General features: G+C 46.7%; 1 protein-coding gene across 26 annotated transcripts in view; it reads right to left on the bottom strand.

The window, feature by feature from the left end:
• DYSF (dysferlin) overlaps positions 1-21,110 on the bottom strand; it is a 225,993-nt gene that overhangs the window by 168,640 nt on the left and 36,243 nt on the right. For all 26 annotated transcript variants that reach the window (XR_006703543.1, XM_045446428.1, XM_045446440.1 and 23 more), the window contains exon 4: positions 6,718-6,823. Coding sequence is in view for 25 of the 26 variants with exons in the window: in XM_045446428.1 (XP_045302384.1) it covers positions 6,718-6,823 (106 nt within the window). In the remaining variant the exon portion in view is untranslated. The remainder of the gene's footprint in view (positions 1-6,717; positions 6,824-21,110) is intronic.

The raw sequence follows: 21,110 nt of genomic DNA, 5'->3' as shown, positions 1-21,110 counted from the left end.
GGTCCCTTGTTAAAAATTTATTAGGAATTTCAAGATGGCAACAGCAGAGAATTAAAGCAAGTGCAGGGCCTAACTGCTCATGAGGCTGGCCCGGTGTGGGGTGATGGCTTGGCTCAGCCTGCGTTGGGCAGTTTTCTGAAAGGTGGAGGGCGCCCTACCTGACATATCTGGCCTGACCCATTCATTCATTACTCTGCTTAATCATCCCCTGCATAAATATATAGGGAGCACCCGCTAAGGGCCAAGCACATCAAGATACTAGACTACTTCCATGAACAAAGCAAAGGCTCTTGCCTCCATGGATGGAGCTGACATCTTGGCAGAGGAGACAGACATTACATAGTCAGTGAAATAGATGTGTAAATTATAAAGTATGTTGGAAAGAAAAGGAAACCAGAGCGAACAGGATCGGGGGAGCAGGAGGAGCTGCAGGTCGCAGTATTAAATCTACCCCGCTGTGGTGAAGAGAGAGGAGCAAAACCTTGGAAGGGGCACAGCTTGGCTGCCTTTCAGCCCCAGCTCTACTAATACTTGGTGACTCGGGTCCCCCGGCCCTAGGAGCAGATCCCCTTGGAGAACACCCCTTCTTACGTCTCAGACCCTGCCCCCCTTGGAGAACACCCCTTCTTACGTCTCAAACCCTGCCCCCCTTACCAGTCCCTCCCTGCACCCTTGGAGACTTTGCACACCATCTCTGGGTCAGAGAGGAGGTGGACCCACAGGAACATAGCTGCTGCTCTCCATGACCTGGGTGCCAACACCTTAGCAAGGGGGCAGCCCTGCAGGAGAAGCAGAAAGGAGCAGCAGCCCCAAAATTTGAAGACCATCCAGGCAGCATCAGGCACCTCCACATTGAGAGCCCCACACCAACCTCCGGAAGAAATGGCAACATCCTGGTGGATGAATGAGACTTCAGTCACTCATTCAGGCACTTGAATGAGACTTCCAGCACAGAACCAGCTCCATCTTTTATTTACCCATCAAGGAACTACAGGGGCAGCCCTGGCAGCTTCAGATGATCTGGAGCCCAGGACCTAGAACAGACTCTGGGGAACCACAGCTGCAGGACCACAGGTGATTAATACTGGAGGCCTTTAGCTCTACCGGGGGTCCACAGGGGCATGTCTATGGATTCCACCCATGGTCAGGACCTCCCACCTTCACCATGATGTCATACCTCACTGCCTGTCCCCTTCTGCAGACGTAACCAGAGCTGAGATTTTCCTCCTGTAGGATGTATGTGAGCTCTGCGCTCTTGCAAACCAAATGACCTCGGCCTAGAGTCCTTCCGGGGCTGTCCACATCAAGGTACCCCACCTGATAGCCCTGTTCAAGTCTCCGGCCCTGGACCGTCACAAGACCATCATCCCGTCACAAGACCATTATCAGCCAGTCATGTGTCCACCAGAATACGCTGCCCTGGAGGAGCAGGTAACCTCAGTCACCCATGTCTGCCATCTTGGGGTCCACCGTCAATAATATCACAGAACTCTAGAGGGTCCTGTCTGGTCACCAGGCTAGGAGGGCCTAGGAAACCAAAGACAAAGGCAGAGGACAACCTCATCAGATCCTCCTCCAGGTTATGCGGCCCAGCTCTGGGGTCCTTCGCCCACCCCACCACGCTCAGTCTATTGCTTACTGCCTGCTTCCTAAGCCCCGGCTCTCTTCACACTGATTAGCGCGACCAAACCCTAGACCAGCCCACTCCCACCTCCCCCGACACACACTGCATGAGTGGATAGGAAATCCCCATATGTGTCACGGTCTTATTTATTACCTTTCCCTGAGAAAACACCTAAGAAGCTGGGGCGGGGGGGGGGGGAGGGGGTAAGATGTGGCTGTGACTGAGGCAGGAATGGTTGGCAGCATCTTCAAACTGCTTAAAAGAAACTCAGGGACCCACCAGAGCTGTGCATCCACTCACCACCAATTCCTGCTCCCAACACACACAGTGCCCTCCTGGCTCCCAACCCACCACACCACTGGGGTTCATGTTTCCTTGTCACCCAGCAGGTTTCATTTTCGGATCCGCCTCTGGTTGTGAAGACTGAAGCCTGGAAGGCTCAGTCGGTTAAGCATCAGACTCTTGGTTTCGCTCAGGTCATGATCTCGTGGTTTGTGAGTTCAAGCCCCACATCAGGCTCTGTGCTGATGGTGTGGAGCCTGCTTGGGATTCTGTCTCTCTCCCTCTCTCTCTCTGCCCCTCGTTCTCTCTCTCTCTCTCTCTCTCTCTCTCTCTCTCTCTCAAATACATAAACTTGAAGAAAAAAAAAAAAAGACTGAGGTAATACCCACAGTTTCCATGCTGTGTCCACACGCTCATTAGCAAGCTGCTCTCAAAGGAAATTTGTGAGTACATTGCTTCTTTCCTCCATGTGTGTCCAGAACCACCATAGGCCTGGAGGCTCCCCCAGGACAGGGATAGTGTTTTCCCCTTCAGTCTAGAACCTGTCTGAGGACAGATGTGGTATCTTCTCACGGCACACAGTGCAGTGTGTCACATCTGAAGGGATTTGGGTAAATGTAGTCTATAGGCCAGCCTGCAGCAGGATTTCACAACCTGTCCCAGCCTTCCTCCTCCTCTCAGTCTTTCCAAGGTTTTCCAAGGATCCCGCACCCTGTCTTCACTCCTATCACTCCCTCAGCAGGTTGCTTTGACAATCTGAGCTAAACTCAATTGGGTACGCCTGACATGCTCTGCCCATTAGGCCCAGCCCAGAAATCTGCCTCAGTAAATAGCTAGTAGAATCCTGAGCTTCTGACAGGGCTCCCTATCCCTTCTGAGTACAACCTCAGTTCTCTGTGCCTCCCGCTCCATTTGCAACCATCCCCAGGTCCCAAAGTGGGAAGCCCCAGCTCAGATGGTCTTGGGGCCTGGGGCCCCTGCCTGGGCTGCCCTGTGACTCAGCACTATCACAGGCACTAGAAAATGGACTCGGATGGTCTCCACTGGCCAGAGCTGCCTCCTGGCCCCACCTCCCCTAGCCTGTGCTCAAGTGGGGGCTAAACCATGCAGGGCTTAGACCTCCTCTCCCATCCATCACCTTCTGGCTTTCACACCCCGCTCTTGAAGACATGGTCTATGAAGAATTGGCAATCTCTGCAGTCAGACAGGAGTCCCAACCCAGAAAGGAGAAGGCAGCAGGTTCCCAGCTGGTGAGCATGAAGCACAAACAGAGTGCAGAAACAAAGAACCAGAGGAGAAGAGGTGAGACATCCAGGGATGGTCACCAACCTGGCTCAGCCCCATGGACAGGGTCCAGGTATGAAAAGCTGTGTCTCAGGGGCTGGATGGGCCTCTGAGCCTGGAGAGGCACAAGTGCAGGAGAACTTTCAGGAAACACCAGTCATGGATGCACAGAGAGCAAGAGTGGAGAGGTGTTTTAGCAGCACATCCAGGAAGCTAAAAACCCTGGTTGGAGGTACCAGGGGCTGTGATTTAATGATTTAAAAGAAATACATATTTGGTCATTCAGGTGACCAAAATATACTTCTCAGATATATTTGGTCTTCATCCACAGTTCCTGAAAACACTTCAGAGCCATAAAGATAAAATGGGTGTCTTATTAATGAAGGTGATTTTTGGACCCCACTCATGGGTGGGAGCTGGTTGCCAGAAGGACCAACCATGTGATTAGAGAGTTGGAACTTTCAGTCCCATCCCTCCCAACCTCTGGGAAGGGAAGAGGAGTTGGCAGTTGAATCAGTCAATGGCCAATGACTTAGTCAATCATGATAACAATGAAGCCTCCATTAAAAACTCAAGTTTTTTGGTCTCTTTTTTCAGAGAGATCCTATGTTTAGGGAACCAGAATGCTTCCATATGCCACTGAACAGGGCCCCATGCTCCACAAGGACAGAAAGTTCCTTTGTTCAGGACCTGGCCCTATGTATCTCTTTATCCAGCTATTTATTCATATCCTTTATCAAATCTTTTAATAAACTTGTAAATGTTAGTAAGTGTTTTTCTGAGTTCTGTAAGCTGCTCTAGCAAATTAATCAAACCTAAGGAGAAGGTCACTGGAACTTCCAATCTGTAGCTTGTTGGTCAGAAGCACAGGAGACAGCTTGGGGCTTGTGACTGGCATCTAAAGTAGAAGGTGGAGGCACACTTGTAGGACTGAATCCTTAATTTGTGGAATCTGATACTGTCTCTGGGTAGATGGTATCAGAATTGAGTTGATGTTGGGGGGGGCACCCCCTGTTGAGATTGGGTCTAAAAGAACTTTTAGAGGAATTCTAAAAGAGGGGCTCAATACACAACAAAGTGCAGCCCAGCCCTGAGGTTTGTTGGAGAAGCTCCAAGCAGATCCTTGACTCAAAGTATCTCCTTCACCAGCTACGTACAGTTCATCCATTAGTGCTCTACACCTGTAGAGAAAGCCGTGGTCCTCTTCAGAATCCAGAAGTGCTTGGAGTCCTTCTTGTCTATGTGGATGTGATACTGTGATTTCTAATTACAAATATATGTGTGTATATATGTATATTTGGTCATTGTCCCTGATTCTGGCACAGAGGTCCTTTTGGGAACTCCCTGGCATTTCTTAAGTGATAAGAACCATAAATGTGTCTTTTGTTGTGCTAATGGAAATCACCTAAGGATTGGATCTGGTTGCTATTGGAGCCAACCTTGCAATTAGAAGGTTGTAGAACTTTCAGCCCCACCACCTCCACGGCTGGTGAATGAGTTCAGTTGCCAATGAAGTCTCCATAAAAACCCAAAGGACAGGGATTGGAGAGCTTCCAGGTTGGATAATAACCAGTAATCTAGTAAATAAAATATTTCTCTGAGTTCTGTAAGCCACTCTACCAAATTAATCAAACCCAAGTAGGGGGGTCATAAGAACATTCCGCCTAGAGACTGGACTTGAGATTGGCATTGGAAGGGGAAGGGAAGGTCTTGCAGGACTAAGCCCTTAACCCAGTGCTGTCTCTGGATAGACAGTGTCAGAACTGAGTTGAATTGTAGGACACCCAGCTGGTGTCAGAGAACTGTTTGGTGGTGTGGGGGGAAAACCCACATACACACATTGGAAATTGGTGCTAGAACCCTTAGATTGCACGACTAGACTGGAGAATTCAGAGGCAGGACAAGGGGGGATCAAGAGGTGATGGAGACAGGCTCAGTGATACTGAAGGAGATTACCAGAGGACACGCCCACCAATTGACCTATGAGCTAAACCTAGACAATTAGAGGCTCCTCATCCCCTCTACCATCCTTGGAATGTAAGTTCTGCTTGCCGTCCTTGCTCCCAAAGACTGCTCCAGGCATAGTCTTGAGCTAATGACATGGCATTGAGACTATCTGGATGGTATCCATGACTGAACCCAGTTAAGATCTCTGTACAAACTTTTGAGATTTGGTGGATGGATGCAGATATCTACTTATCTTGCTGTTGCCCCAGACAAGCCTCATAGGTAAGTTCCCTGCTTACTAAACCGGCTGCCTACCAGTCTGGAGTGCCCTGCCTCTTTCTTTGCTCTCTCCCTGCCTTCCTTGAAAGGGAGCTGGTTTCAGATTTCACCTGGAAAGCTCTTAAAGAGGTTACAAACTTACGAGTGATCACTGCACTAAACCCAAACGTTCTGCCCATAAGCACTATCTGAGAAAGGGATGGACTCTCCTAGGAAGTAACATCTCTCATCAGGGAAGCATCCAGCCAACATTGGCCTAAGTAAGATGCCTCGGGAAGAAATTCCAGCATCAGAAGCACAGTGGACCAGGAATCCATTCAAGTCTCTTCTACTCCTGAGAGTTTAAAAGATGTGCCACCCTGTAATTTGTCCCTATTTGGATATGGATTCACTATGTGACTTCAGTCAGTCACTCTCTTTCCCCAGCTCTCAGTACCCAGTAGTAGTTCCAATCAGAGTTCTGCCCAGATTGGCCACTTCCTGACTCACCAAGCCAGCCAAGAGCCTCCCCCCTTCACACACACACACAAGGTAGCCCCACTGTGTCTAAGAGAATTCAGCCCAGAATCCCCAGGGCCTCACTGGGAGGAAGTATTTTCAAACGGATAGTCCCCCAGTGCATTCTGGGAGGTGGAGCTGACCCAGAGGGAAGGTCAGGAATTCTACTGACCAGGAAGAAAGAACCCTGCAGCATATATTTAGCTCCCTAAAAATAACGGGAAGCCAGAGATGAGAGCTGGAAATTATCTGCTAGGACTGGGAAAGCACTGGAAAGGCTGGGGGAGGGGCAGGAAGGACAATGGAGGAAAGGAAGAGGGTCTGACAGGTCCCGGTGGGCAGGGGAGGGAAATGTCTGTCCCCCTTCCCTTGTGATCTGTGACCCAGATGACTCAGATATTCCAGATCCAGAGATGGGGGCTGGGTGGTGAGGGAGGGCTGCCAAGGAGATTGGGGGGGCCATAACCAAGGCTGCCCAGGAAGCTTGGGGAGACATTAGGTTTCTAGTGGAAAACCAGTCCCAGGAGGTGACTGTGCCTCCCTCCAGAGCAGGAGGGGACCCAGGGAACCGGCAAAGCTGGTGTGAGACAAGGCTGACTTGAGCCCAGCAGGTGGGGCCAGGATTCCCTCCCGTCCCCTTCCCACCTCTTCCATGCCAGTTCCTTTCCCCAGCACCCTAAGCTCTAGCTAGGGAGGGCCTGGCCTGGTTGCTGGTAGCTGGACTATGAAACACTGCTTGGGTCAGAAAGGCAGAGTCCTCAGACCAGACACTAGCCTGATGCAAAGACCCAGTGCGCACTTACCCCTGTGGGCTGCTTCTTGGTGTCCAGCAGGGGAGCATTGAAGCTCGCAGACAGACTGGGGGTGGCAAGGACCTCCCGGAGTGGGATGTTGGCTTCCCCCAAGAACCTAAATGGAGAGAAAAGTAGAATGTAAAGAATTAGCCTAACGTGCCTGACTCTTCTCCCAACAGACCACCCCCACCCCCACCCCTGACCCTACCACCTTACCCCACAAACAAACACCCTGCAGGCAAAGCTGATCTGCCTAGAACACCACAGTCCCTTAGGACCCCTTAATGCTCCCTAGCACCCTGCCCCCAGCCACCCCATGTACCATCCGAGGAGGGCCAGGCCCCTCTCCCTGCACACAGATGAGAGACACCTTCTCCCAAGGTCAACTTTGACCCCTTTCTGCCTCTCCCCAGAGGCCTCGCCCCATCACCCCTGTCTGCCTGGACACTCCCATATAAGGGCTGTCTTGCCCATCACACCTCAACAATCCACCAGACCCGTGTCTCCTGAAAGCCATCACATCTGCGTTGCTCTGAAGGTACAGTAGCCCCTCTAACCTCCATCTACACTGGCCATCTATATCGCTTTCCCAGGCCTCGGCCAGCAATGATCATAAATGAAAAACAGTCTTTCCTGTCTTCAGAGACACGCAGAAAAGCAAATTGGGCCAGGGTGGACATGTCCCACTCCCAAGAGAGGCCCAGGACTGTCACACCACATACAACTAAGGCAACACCTCTGACTGAGGGGTGGGAGTCCCATAAATGTATGGGCTCTTGGAAAGAGTAGATGATTGAGTGACAATCAGTTAAGGGATCCTTCAAAGAGTGCCAAGGAAAATGTGTGTGTTCCCTAAGCTAAGAAATGGGCAAACTGCATTCTGCATCTCTGTAGCGGTGGCCGGAAATCAGGAACAGCAAGTGGCCCGTGTCTATCAGAACTGTCGCCTGATGTCGCATCAGACTTCTGTGTGCTTCCTGCATATTGCTGTCAGGGTGTGAACAATGAAAAGCCACAGGAGTGCTCTCATCATTTGCTTCTTAATTTTTTTTTCCCTGATGAATAAACAGCACACCTATTATTTGGGGCCTTCCTTCTTTTCTAGTGTCTGTAACAACTGTTTAGAATATAGGTTTTTATGAATACAGGTTTTATGAAGCTTTATTGAAATAAAATTTCTATCTTGACCTAAATAGCTGATTTTTAAAAACTGGTTGCTCACACAGGAAGCCATCAAAATCCTAAAGGAGAACACAGGCAGCAACCTCTTTGACTTTGGCCACAGCAACTTCTTACTAGACACATCTCCAAAGGCAAGGGAAACAAGAGCAAACATGAACTATTGGGACTTCAAGATAAAAAGCTTCTGCACAGCAAGGGAAATAATCAACAAAACTAAAAGGCAGCCTATGGAATGAGAAAAGATATTTGCAAACAACATATCTGATAAAGGGTTAGTATCCAAAATCTATAAAGAACTTATCAAACTCAACACCCAAAATACAAATAACCCAGTTAGGAAATGGGCAGAAGATATGAATAAACATTTTCCCAAAGAAGACATCCAGATGGCTAACAGACACATGAAAAGATGCTCAGCATCACTCAGCATCAGGGAAACACAAATCAAAACCACGATGAGATGCCACCTCACACCTGTCAGAATGGCTAATTAACAACACAAGAAACATCAAATGTTGGCAAAGACGCAGAGAAAGGGGAACCCTCTTGCACTGCTGGTGGGAATGCAAACTGGTGCAGCCACTCTAGAGAACAGTATGGAGGCTCCTATGATCCAGTAGAACTACCCTATGATCCAGTAATTGCACTATTAGGTATCTACCCATAATACAGATTTACCCAAAAATACAGATTCAAAGAGGCACATAAGCCCCAACATTTATAGCAGCATTATCAACAATAGCCAAACTATGGAGAGAGCCCAAATGTCCATCCACTGTTGAATGGATAAAGAAGATGTGATATATATATTACATAATATATATTATATACATCACATACATATATTATATATATAATATATTATATATATACACACATACATATATATATACATATACATAATGGAATATATATCATCAAAAATCATGAAATTTTGTCATTTGCAATGACAAAAGGAGCTAGAATGTGTTATGCTAAGCAAAATAAAGTCAAACAGAGAAAACAAATACCATATGATTTCACTCATATGTGGAATTTAAGAAACAAAGCAGATGCACATATGGGAAAGGGGGCTATGGGAAAGAAAAGAGAGGGAAACAAACCACTAGAGACTCTTAACGATAGAGAACAAATTGAGGGGTGATGGAGGGAGGTGGGTGAGAGATGGGCTAGATGGGTGATGGGTACTAAGAAGGGCACTTGTGATGAGCACTGGGTGTTGTATGTATGTGACGAATCGCTGAATTCTACTGCTGAAACCAATATTCCACTGTATATTAGTTAAAATTTAAATTTACAAAATAAAATAAAATATTCATAAAAAGACAAAAAACTGCTCACAATGAGATACTACCTCACATTCATTAGGATGGCCACTGTCGGAAAAAAAAAGCAAACAACAAAGGTAGGTGAGGATGCAGAGAAACTGGCATCCTTGTGTCTTGTTGGTGGGAATGAAAAAAAGGGAAAGGAAAAATGGATCAAACCACAGAATCCAGCAAGTCCATTTCTGGGTTATCTATTCAAAGAATTGAAATCAGGAAGTCAAAGAGATATTTGTATACCCATGTTCATAACAGCATTATTCACAATCGCCAAAAAATGAAAGCAACCCAAGTATCTATCAACAGATGAATAAACAGATGAATGAATAAATAAAATGCAATAAAAATTAAAATAAAATTAATTAATTAAAAGCATGCATACAATGAAATATTATTAAGACTTAAAAAAGGAAAGGAATTCTGGGGGCGCCTGGGTGGCTCAGTCGGTTAAGTGTCCAACTTCGGCTCAGGTCTGATCTCACCATTCGCGAATTCGAGCCCTACATCGGGCTCTCAGCCCAGAGCCTGGAGCTTGCTTCGGATTCTGTGTCTTCCTCTCTCTCTGACCCTCCCCCACTCCCACTCTGTGTCTGTCTCTCTCACAAATAAATAAACATTAAAAAAATTAAAAACAAAAAAGGAAAGAAATTCTGACACCTGTGACAACATGGATGAACCTTGGAGACATTATACTAAGTGAAATAAGCCAGATACAAAAAGATATATACAGTACGATTCCATTTACATGAAGTTCCTAGAATAAGCAAGTTTGTGAAGAAAGAAAATAAAATAGAGGTTACCAGGAGGGTAGAGGGAATGGGGAGTTATTATTTAGTGGGCACAGCTTCAGTTTGGGATGATGAAAAAGTTCTGGACACAGATGGTGGTGATGGTCGCACAACAGTGTGAATGTGCTTAATGCCACTGAGCTGTGCACTTAAAATAGTTAAAATGGTAAGTTTTGTTATGTATATTTTACCACGATAAAAGTAATTAATTACTAATTAATTAACTGCCACTTACATAAGTTTCTAGACAATAAAATCACTTGAGCTCCATTATTCTTGGGACCAGTGGACTGTCGGTCACCTTACAGGTTCCTTCGCCGGCAAGGCAATAGCCTGATTTGTGCGGAATTTTGTAACATTTTTCTGACATTTCTTTAAAGAAAGGGCTAAAGAGAGAGACGTTCACTACTATTCATTCCTCGTGATGCCAGGAGTCACATTTTCTAGAATTTGGACTGGTGTGTGTTATATTCTTTTGCAGCATGGAGCAGGCTTGTACCACAGTGTAAGCAGGGGCTCCTGGAGTGTCTCCATCCTATAGGGCCAGCATGGGGAAGGCACTTGTCACCAGTGTGTTGACTGAAGTGTCCTCAGTGTCACCAGGTAGAACCCAAGACCTGATCTTTACTGCTAGCCTGCTTGTACCCTATGACCTTTGTCCCACATTTTTCTATAAGCTCTTCTTTCCAGCTTGTCTCTTAACTCAGGAAAAAGACCCCACTGGCATAGCATCCCATGATGGAAACCAAAACTACCCCTCAACAATAATGACCGCCCTGATGAAGAGTTCCAGTAGCCCAGACTACCCAGACCAGGTCGAGTTTAACTCTCCACTTACACTGCGAGGATGAACCATGGAGTGAGCCATGGAATGACTAACAGTTACCTTTACCTCATTATAATACTAAAATCTCTGCCTGAGGAGGAGCACAAGCCTCATTTACATAACATACAATGTAAGTACAGGCATTTTCCTTAAGGTGCATGACTGTCCTCATGCCCTGTCTAAAGCTTTTAAATAGAAGGAACCCATTCACCCCTTGCTAGGGAAGTCATGGCTTTGGAAGTTATTCCCCATGATCTTTATTTGCTGCAAAGAAAGTTTCCTTTGTGCAACAACTCTACCAGCTGCAATTTCTATATGTGACTCACTGAGGAGCAAACTCATGTTAGTTAGTTGGGTTACATCTGGACCCAGGCAATGTCAAAAAAGACAAGACAGTCGGTGTAAAAGACCTGTGAATCCATGGCATCAGAGTCACACTTCCCTCCGGGCAGCAGAGCAGACAGACTGGCTTCAGCAGGTGGATGGCAGAGCCTGCCCTAGAACTCAGGTCCCCACATCTCTGAGGGGTCACCTGGGAAAGGGAAAGGCAGAGCGGACAGTGGGAGCGGAGGGGATGGCAGGCTTGGTGGTGCAGACATGCTGCTGGAAGGGAGCCCTGGAGCCTGCTGCAAGGGCAAGGCCTGGCCTCCAAGGCCTCCCTTTCTGGCACCAGGCCAGCCAACCCTCCGCCCCAGGGAGAATTCCCGGAAGTGGGGCAGGAACAATGGGAGGAAATGCAGAGGGAAGTGCTGGCCCCACCCCTGCCAGCCCAGGCACCTCCGGAGGCAGGGAGACCTGGGCCAGGAGGGACTGCTTGTTATTTCCTCCCTTAATATCTTTCTGGACCTTGAAATGCCCCCACCTCCCACCCCTGTCATAGGTCTTGGAACCAGTCCTTTGGAGGAGCTGGGTGGCTTCACAAGCCCCCACTCCTCTAGGAGGAGAGGCTGGAGGCAGCACAGCCGGCTGCCTGTCCCCACCCCTAAGGAGCAGGCTGCCCCAGAGTGGGCAGCACAGAACTGCTCTGGGAGGCCAGCCTGGGGAGGTCGGACTTCCTGGGGAGGTAGGCTGGGTCTCAGGCTTGATCATAGGAAACCTTTATGGCCACTCTTCATTCATTCTTCCATAGAGTTGGAGGAGAGGTGGCTTTATTCAGGAGGCCTAGGGGAAGAGGGCCCAGACCCTCAGGGAGACCCACCACATCCAGAGGTCAAGACTGAGGCACAGACTCTAGGGCCCAGAGGCCTACACGAAACCAGTGATGCCAGGTGCTCAGGAGCACTGGCACTGGCACTGATACCAACCAGTGGCCACTTGTGGCAGACAGGATTCAGCAGGGGTCATATGAGGCAAGGAGGGGTCTGGGGGTCCTGCACCAGCGGCCTGAGAGCCAGCTCTGAGTGTGTGCAGAAACTGGCAGATGGGAAGGAATACCACCCCCCCACATCCCCATCTCCCCCCGCCCCCCACCCCTGCAGCCTACTAATAGAAACAGGTCTCTGTTTTCCTCCCCATTCCTGGCCATCCCTGTTGGCAGTGCTATGTTCTGGAGCCATTGGAATGTGGGGGCAGGAGAAATGCGAGGGCTGAAATCACTGCTGCCATCCCACAGACTGAAAGAGAAGTCAGGAATTGGCACGGGGGAGGAGGGAGAGGTCCAGGCAGTTTACACATTGACAGGGCACACATTTTTCCTCCAAGGAAAAGGAACTAGTTCCCAGACTCATCACCCAGCGAGGCTACTATCCTATCAGAGATGGGAGAAGAACTACAGGGTAATGGCCTCCAAATCTGAGCCCTAAGTGGGAGACTATAAATTAAAGTGGCCAAGTGAGTTTATTTTAATGAAACACAGAGAAATCTAAATAATTTCATTTAAAAACCTCAGGCCTTTTTTTTCTGTGGACGCTAAATTTAGGGGCACATTTTGATGAGGCACAGGATATTTGCAGGGTCTTAACGTGTCTCTTACAAGACTTCGGGAGGAGGGTGGCACCTGGGTGGATTAGTCAGTTGAATATCTGACTCTTTGAGACAGGGTTGTGGGATCAAGATCCACATTGGGCTCCATGCTAAGCGTGGACCTGCTTGAGATTCTCTCTCTCTCCCTCTACCCCTCTCCCCTGCTCGCTTGCTCACTCTCTCTAAAATAAAATAAAGAGGGGTGCCTGGGTGGCTCAGTCGGTTGGGCGGCCGACTTCGGCTGGGGTCATGATTGCGCGGTCCATGGGTTCGAGCCTCGTGTCGGGCTCTGTGCTGACAGCTCGGAGCCTGGAGCCTGTTTCAGATTCTGTGTCTCCCTCTCTCTGACCCTCCCCTGTTCATGCTCTGTCTCTCTCTGTCTCAAAAATAAATAAACGTTAAAAAAAATAAAATAAAATAAAGAAAAAAATATATTTAAAAAAATGAGACTTCATGGGGCGCCTGGGTGGCGCAGTCGGTTAAGCGTCCGACTTCAGCCAGGTCACGATCTCGCGGTCCATGAGTTCGAGCCCCGCATCGGGCTCTGGGCTGATGGCTCAGAGCCTGGAGCCTGTTTCCGATTCTGTGTCTCCCTCTCTCTCTGCCCCTCCCCCGTTCATGCTCTGTCTCTCTCTGTCCCAAAAATAAAATAAACGTTGAAAAAAAAAATTATAATTAAAAAAAAAAAAAAATGAGACTTCAAAGGGGGGAAAAGAGCAGTAAATATGCAACGGAAAAATCAGTCACCACCTTGACAAATGATCAAAATGAACATCTCCAATGAGGGACATCTTGTGCTTCCAGAACCTGAGACAGATCAACACACCCACAAAGTACTCTGGCCAGAAATTAGTAACAAATCTAATCATGAGAAAAACATGAGACAAACTTCAAATGAAGAACATTCAATTAACAAAAAACTGGTGTATTATATTATTCAAAAATGTAAGTTGTTGTAAAAGACGAAGGCTGTGGGAAATGTTCCAGATTAAAGAAGGCTGGTGACCCTAGAGGAGAAAGCAGGAAAAGACCTCTCTGACCTCAGCCGTAGCAATTTCTTACTTGACACATCTCCAAAGGCAAGGGAATTAAAAGCAAAAATGAACTATTGGGACCTCATGAAGACAAAAAGCTTCTGCACAGCAAAGGAAACAATCAACAAAACTAAAAGGCAACTGACGGAATGGGAAAAGATATTTGCAAATGACATATCGGACAAAGGGCTAGTATCCAAAATCTATAAAGAGCTCACCAAACTCCCCACACAAAAAACAAATAATCCAGTGAAGAAATGGGCAGAAAACATGAATAGACACTTCTCTAAAGAAGACATCCGGATGGCCAACAGGCACATGAAAAGATGCTCAACGTCGCCCCTCATCAGGGAAATACAAATCAAAACCACACTCAGATATGACCTCACGCCAGTCAGAGTGGCCAAAATGAACAAATCAGGAGACTATAGATGCTGGAGAGGATGTGGAGAAACGGGAACCCTCTTGCACTGTTGGTGGGAATGCAAACTGGTGCAGCCACTCTGGAAAACAGTGTGGAGGTTCCTCAAAAAATTAAAAATAGACCTACCCTATGACCCAGCAATAGCACTGCTAGGAATTTACCCAAGGGATACAGGAGTACTGATGCATAGGGGCACTTGTACCCCAATGTTTATAGCAGCACTCTCAACAATAGCCAAATTATGGAAAGAACCTGAATGTCCATCAACTGATGAATGGATAAAGAAATTGTGGTTTATACACACAATGGAGTACTACGTGGCAATGAGAAAGAATGAAATATGGCCCTTTGTAGCAACATGGATGGAAATGGAGAGTGTGATGCTAAGTGAAATAAGCCATACAGAGAAAGGCAGATACCATATGGTTTCACTCTTATATGGATCCTGAGAAACTTAACAGAAACCTATGAGGGGAAGGAAAAAAAAAAAAAAGAGGTTAGAGTGGGAGAGAGCCAAAGCATAAGAGACTCTTAAAAACTGAGAACAAACTGAGGGTTGATGGGGGGTGGGAGGGAGGAGAGGGTGGGTGATGGGTATTGAGGAGGGCACCTTTTGGGATGAGCACTGGGTGTTGTATGGAAACCAATTTGACAATAAACTTCATATATTGAAAAATAAATAAATAAAATAAAATAAATATAATAAAATCTTTAAAAAAAATAAAAAATAAAAATAAATAAATAAAATAAAATACATTTAAAAAAAAAGAAGGCTGGTGAAATACAACAACTAAATTCAATATGAGAGTCTAGACTGGATCCCATACTGAGAAAGAGGGGGAGGGGGACTTGCTATAAAAGGCATTATTTGGTCAATTGATAGGACAGAAGATGAACGGTGAATTAGATGAAGTATGGCAGCCGTGTTAAGTTTACTGAAGTTGGTAACTACAGTGTGATTATGTAAAAGAATATCCCTATTCTTAATCCCTATTTTTAAATTCTTAAAAATATATTTTACACATTTCTTAGGAAATATACCCTGAAGTATTTAGGGATAGAGGACCATGATGAATGTAACTTACCCTCAAATGAGAGACAGAGAAAAAGGAAGGAAGAAAACGAGAAGGAGGGAGAGGAGAGAGAATATTATAAAGCAAATGGAGTAGAATGTTAATCAGTGATATTGATATCTTTTTAAGTTTATTTATTTTGAGAGAGAGTGTGTGTGCACAAGCAGGGGAGGGGCAGAGAGAGAGGGAGAGAGAGAATCCAAAGCAGACTCCTCGATGTCAGCCCAGAGCCTGATACGGGGTTCAAGCCCATGAACAGTGAGATCATGACTTAAGCCAAAATTAAGAGTGGGACACTTAACTGAGCCACCCAGGCCCCCTTCTTTGTTCTATTTTTGCAACTTTTTTGTAAGTTCAAAATTGTTTCTTAAAAAAACTCCAGAGGGGCGCCTGGGTGGCGCAGTCGGTTAAGCGTCCGACTTCAGCCAGGTCACGATCTCGCGGTCCGTGAGTTCGAGCCCCGCGTCGGGCTCTGGGCTGATGGCTCAGAGCCTGGAGCCTGTTTCCGATTCTGTGTCTCCCTCTCTCTCTGCCCCTCCCCCGTTCATGCTCTGTCTCTCTCTGTCCCAAAAATAAATAAACGTTGAAAAAAAAAAAAAATTAAAAAAAAAAAAACAACTCCAGAAGTGTTTCCATATGTCAGTTTCTCATTTTTTTATCTTTTAAACTAAGAAAAGAACATGTCAACTAAAAATACATACATGACAACTCAAATCCGTTCATCACTGACTCAGCTGCACCTTCCTCTCACCAGATTCAATGAATCAGGCGTGACAGGAAAGTCAGACTCCCTGTTCTGGCAGGATGCACACAAACACGCACACACGAACACACTCCGGGGAGATTTAAGATCCCTGTGAGGAGACAGCTGTGATCTGTGCCCCCTCCAGCCCTCAGCCATTCGTGCCTGGCAGTGAGGAGCAGGAAATGAGGGACAGCCGGACATTCCCACCCCTGGCCTCTGGCAGCCTTCCCACCGGTATCTGATTCCCCAGGGACTGCCCAAAGGTGACTAAATAGTTTTCCACTTCAATCCAGAAAAAAACAAAAAAACAACAAAAAAAAAGAAAAACTATTCTGAAACTCAGGGATGTCCTGGAGTCTATAGTTATAAAAATCCTTGGAATATAAGGGAACGGTCAACACTTCCGAGTATGCTGAAAACAATGAGGTGGTGAACTGTAAATATTCCTGCCTCCCAAATAAATATTCCAGAAAGGGGGGGCCTGCAAACCAGCCTGCTGAAACCCAGAGGCTGAACTTAGGCTTACTTTCCCCAACTTCTAGCAACAGCAAACCGCCACTTTGCCTCTTTAAATGTCTTAGTGCACACACACACATCTGGGTGAGTGTCTATTCCTGGGTGGGAATGACATTTGTCAGCAGGGAGAAAATACCCTCCACACATAACACAGATGGAGAGTTAATATTCCCGATAGGACCCCAAACACACAAACTGCTATGAATTAGTAAGAAAAAAGCAAGCAATTCAAAATATAACGATAGGAAATTGACAGAAGAAGAAGTACAAATGGACAATAAAATACATGAAAAGATGCCCAACTTCACAAGTAGTCAAGAAAATAGTTTAGGGGCACCTGGCTGGTTCAGTCAGTAGAAAGCATGTGACTCTTGATCTTGATATAGGGCTTGTGAGTTCGACTCCCCCAATGGGTATAGAGATTATTTAAAAATAAAATCTTAAACACACACACACACACACACACACACACAGTTTATAAGATACTTTTCTCCCCCTACCATGGCACTAAGCAAAAATAAAAATTGACAGGCATCTTTTTTTACACTGTTGATAGACATAATTAGAACATGTTTTTGAAAAGTAATTTGGCAGAATTTATGAAAATGTTGTATGTTCATATCCTTTGATCCAGTAATCCCACTTTTAAGGATCTATTTTAAAGAAAAAACTAGTCTAAGGACATAAAGCAATTTGGATAAAGATATCCACTGAAGGGGCAGGAAAGAAATGAGAAAGAAACCGAATCCCAGCCAGTAAGGATACGGTGGGATAAATTATGGGGTGCCCACCCTGTGAAATACCACACAACCATTTAAAATGGGGCTGGTCAATACACACTGACCTGGGAAAGGGTCCATGATGAATTGACAAAAAGCAGGGTGTAGACCAGTATGTATGGCATGATTTCATTTTTGTTTAAGAACATGCATACACACGTATGTAAACTGATGTTTGCACAGGCTTAGGAAAAGCGGAGGAAGACATGCGCCAAATTGTCAACAACAGACACACTGGAGGGAAGGGAAGCAGCAGATGGGGGGAAGGCTGGGAAAACTTGCACCTCTTCCTGTATAGCTTTTGAAGAATGGAGGTTACTTTTGCTTATAAAAAAAAACACTTGAAATTTTTATATTCTTGTGAGTTTTCATAAATTAAGGAATGTGTGTGCACGTATGTGTGAGGCATGTTGGTGCACACTCTGTGTCCACGAGGAGTGTGTGGGTGGTATGTTCAGTCGGTGTGGTCTGTGTACGTGTGTTTGTACAGACCCAACAGTCCCCTCACGCTACACACCTTCCAATGTGCCAAGCACGCAGTAGGGCATCTGACACCCACACACTATCTCATTCAAGCTTCGCGACAACCATGCAGTGTAGGTACTGTTGTGGCCATTATCCTGATGAGGAAGCAGGTTCAGAGAAATCCAGGTCGCAGACAGTGTCAGGATGAGGCTCACTACTGACAGGGGGTCCCTGAGAGAAGGCTTTGAGCCTCATTGTCATGCCACCACCCCTCCCCTGCTCGGCTCTGTGGACATAGCTGGGGACCTGAGACCCCCTGCTCCCTCAGGGAAGGAATCCCTCCACCACATCAACGCACTCCCTGTAGGGGCCACAGGCACCATCCGGCCAGACCCCCTCCCCCAGCAGCCACGGCCATCCCCTGTGCATTCTTGTGCTGGGCTCCTCTTGTTAAGGACTGAGACTTTTGTTCAGCTCCTCCCCGGAAATGCCCACATTCCCCAATACGTTAGCCCATTGTCCCAGGAGGCCCAGGACACCCCCCCACACACACACACAAACCCTGACGGCACCAAGGCCTACTCTGGGCTCAGAGGCTGCCCTGAAAGCGATAGTCACAGAGGTCAGGTAGACCACTATTCCCAAAATATCTCCTCAAAGCCTATAGTGGCGCCTGCTGCTCACCATTAACATTCTTTTGCTGGTCTACACAGAGTCCAGCAGGGGCGCCTAGGTAGCTCAGGCAGTTAAGCCTGCGACTTCAGCTGAGGGTGTGATCTCTCAGTTCACAAGTTCAAGCCCACGTCGGGCTCTGTGCTGACGGCTCAGAGCCTGGAGCCTGCTTCAGATTCTGTGTCACCCTCTCTCTCTCTGCCCCTCCCCTGCTTGGGCTCTGTCTCTCTTTCTCTCTCAAAAATAAATAAACATTAAAAAAAATTTTTTTTAAACAGAGTCTGGCATAGACAGCACCATTCCCCAGGCTCCTAAGAGGCACAAAACATTAAGCCATGGGCTGCCACCAACACTTTAGTATGAATTAGTCTTTTTTCAAATCATCACTGGCTGAGAGCAGGCTTTGATGGGAAAGGGTTGAGCCAGTGAGAACGGAAGGAACTGGGGCAGCAGGAGAGCAGCACAAGAAAGACACGGAAAAGAGGATGTGCCAAAAGGAACTGCCATGTATGGAGCAGCCTCTTCATAGCACTTCCCTCAGATGAGCTTGTGCGTTTGATTTGACACCCCTCGAAGAGGAAGAAACAGAGAGGCTCAGGGAGCTTCTCTGAGACTAGACCCCTGTTCTTCTGCTGGACCACAATGTCAAACCCTGTGTAAGGGTGGGAAGAGGAGCAACCAAAAGAGGAAGGAGGAGAAGGAGCAGGCATTCAAGAAGGTTCCCAAATTGCCTCGTGGGCCCCCAGCCAGATATGGACACCATGACTGATGACCCAGATCACGGGCAGGGGAGGGCAGGCAAGGCTCTGCGTGGGGCTGAGTGGGGCTCAATGCCCCACTTTACGGAGTCACCGGGTCCCTAAGAGGTACCAAGTAGACCACACTATTGCATAGAAAATGCTATCCTAAACACTAAACGAAGGCTTTTTCATATGCAGTTAAGTGCCTCTGAACTAGTCCTTGGTGGAGAGTTAGGGGTCCTTCTATGCTGCTTGATTAAAGGGAGGCAGGGTGCATAGTCACCCTGAGAAAGAGTTGCCAGACCAAATACAGGATTCCCTGTTAAGCTGACATTTCAGATAAACAGTGAACATTTTTTTATTATAAGTAGATCCCATGCAGGGCGCCTAGGTGGCTCAGCCAGTTAAGCGTCTGACTCTTGATTTCAGCTCAGGTCCTGATCTCTCGGTTGTGGGATCGAGTCCCACATCGGGCTTGGTGCTGAGCACGGTGCCAGCTTAGGATGTTCTCTCTCCCTCCCTCTCCCCCTCCCCCACTCACATGCTCCTTCTCTCTCTCTCTCTGTCTCTCTCTCAAATAAATAAATAAATAAATAAATAAATAAATAAATAAATCCCATGCGATATTTGGGACAAACTTAACTGGGTGTCCCGAATGTTTCTTTGTTGAATCCGGCCACCCTACCCCAGGGCTGGCTAGGCCTAAAGCCAATGAGCTACTGTGGTCAAAGTGGAGAACGTTTTGACCCTGGTATTTTTTTTGACGGGCAGGTGTTCTGACCCCATGGAGACTTTTGCTTCCATGTGCATGTTTACCAAATATTTAAATCAAAGATATACCTACATTAATTCATTTCCACTGAAAAGACATTCTCTGGAACAAATTAAATTAAGTCCATTGAATTTGTTGATGTACTTTCTATACAGTGCAATTAACTATTTCCTTTTCCTTCAATCTTCATTTCTATTTGACTGAAATTAGTGTCAATGGTAACAACTATTTTCTGTTTAAATTTCCCAAACTCAGATTTGGCTCAAAGACTTTTTTTTTTTTTTTTTTTTCAATTCTTTGGTTCACATCAAGCTCTATCGAATATAGCTCCTTTCTATTTTGAGTTTTCTCTTACAGAATTACTTCTATTATGGCCCATTTTCCCAGGTCAGTGTTTACAATTACCAACAGGATTCTTCATTCCCTTTTACATTCCCTTCGCGATTCTACCCATGTGTGGTTTTAGCCATAAGTATTTTGTGGTGACTATTTCCACCAATAATTACACACATACACTATTACAAGAGTGACAGTTTATATTTCTTTCCTAGCTAATCCATGAAAAAATTGAGAGTACTTTAGGAGCGCCTGGGTAGTTCAGTCAGTTAGGCATCCGACTTTGGCTCAGGTCATGGTCTCACGGCTCATGGGTTCGAGCCCCACGTCGGGCTCTGTGCTGACAGCTCAGAGCCTGGAACCTACTTTGGATTCTGTGTCTCCCTCTCTCTCTGCCCCTCCCTGCTCACACTCTGTCTCTCTCTCTCTCTTTCTGTCTCTCTCTCTCTCTCTCTGAAAAATAGATAAACATTAAAAAAAATTTTTTTTTAATTCAGAGTACTTCCTTACAGAAGTGCCAGTTCAACCTTGAGTGCACACTGGCCTCCCCTGAGCAGTTACAAGCAGCGCTGAGGCCTGCACCCCACTCCAGAATTTGCTGTGGAGCCCAGACACTGATCTCTTTTACAGCTCCCACATCATGCTAATATGCAACCAGGGCAGGAACACTTTTGTAAAACTCTAGAGCTACACTGTCCAACACTGTAGCCACTATGGGCCCCACACCAATGTTGGGGGGGGGGGGCCTCTCTGCTGCAGCACA

Source organism: Leopardus geoffroyi, chromosome A3, assembly GCF_018350155.1.
Source record: "Leopardus geoffroyi isolate Oge1 chromosome A3, O.geoffroyi_Oge1_pat1.0, whole genome shotgun sequence".
NCBI lineage: Eukaryota > Metazoa > Chordata > Mammalia > Carnivora > Felidae > Leopardus > Leopardus geoffroyi.
This window is presented reverse-complemented; position numbering and strand designations above follow the sequence as displayed.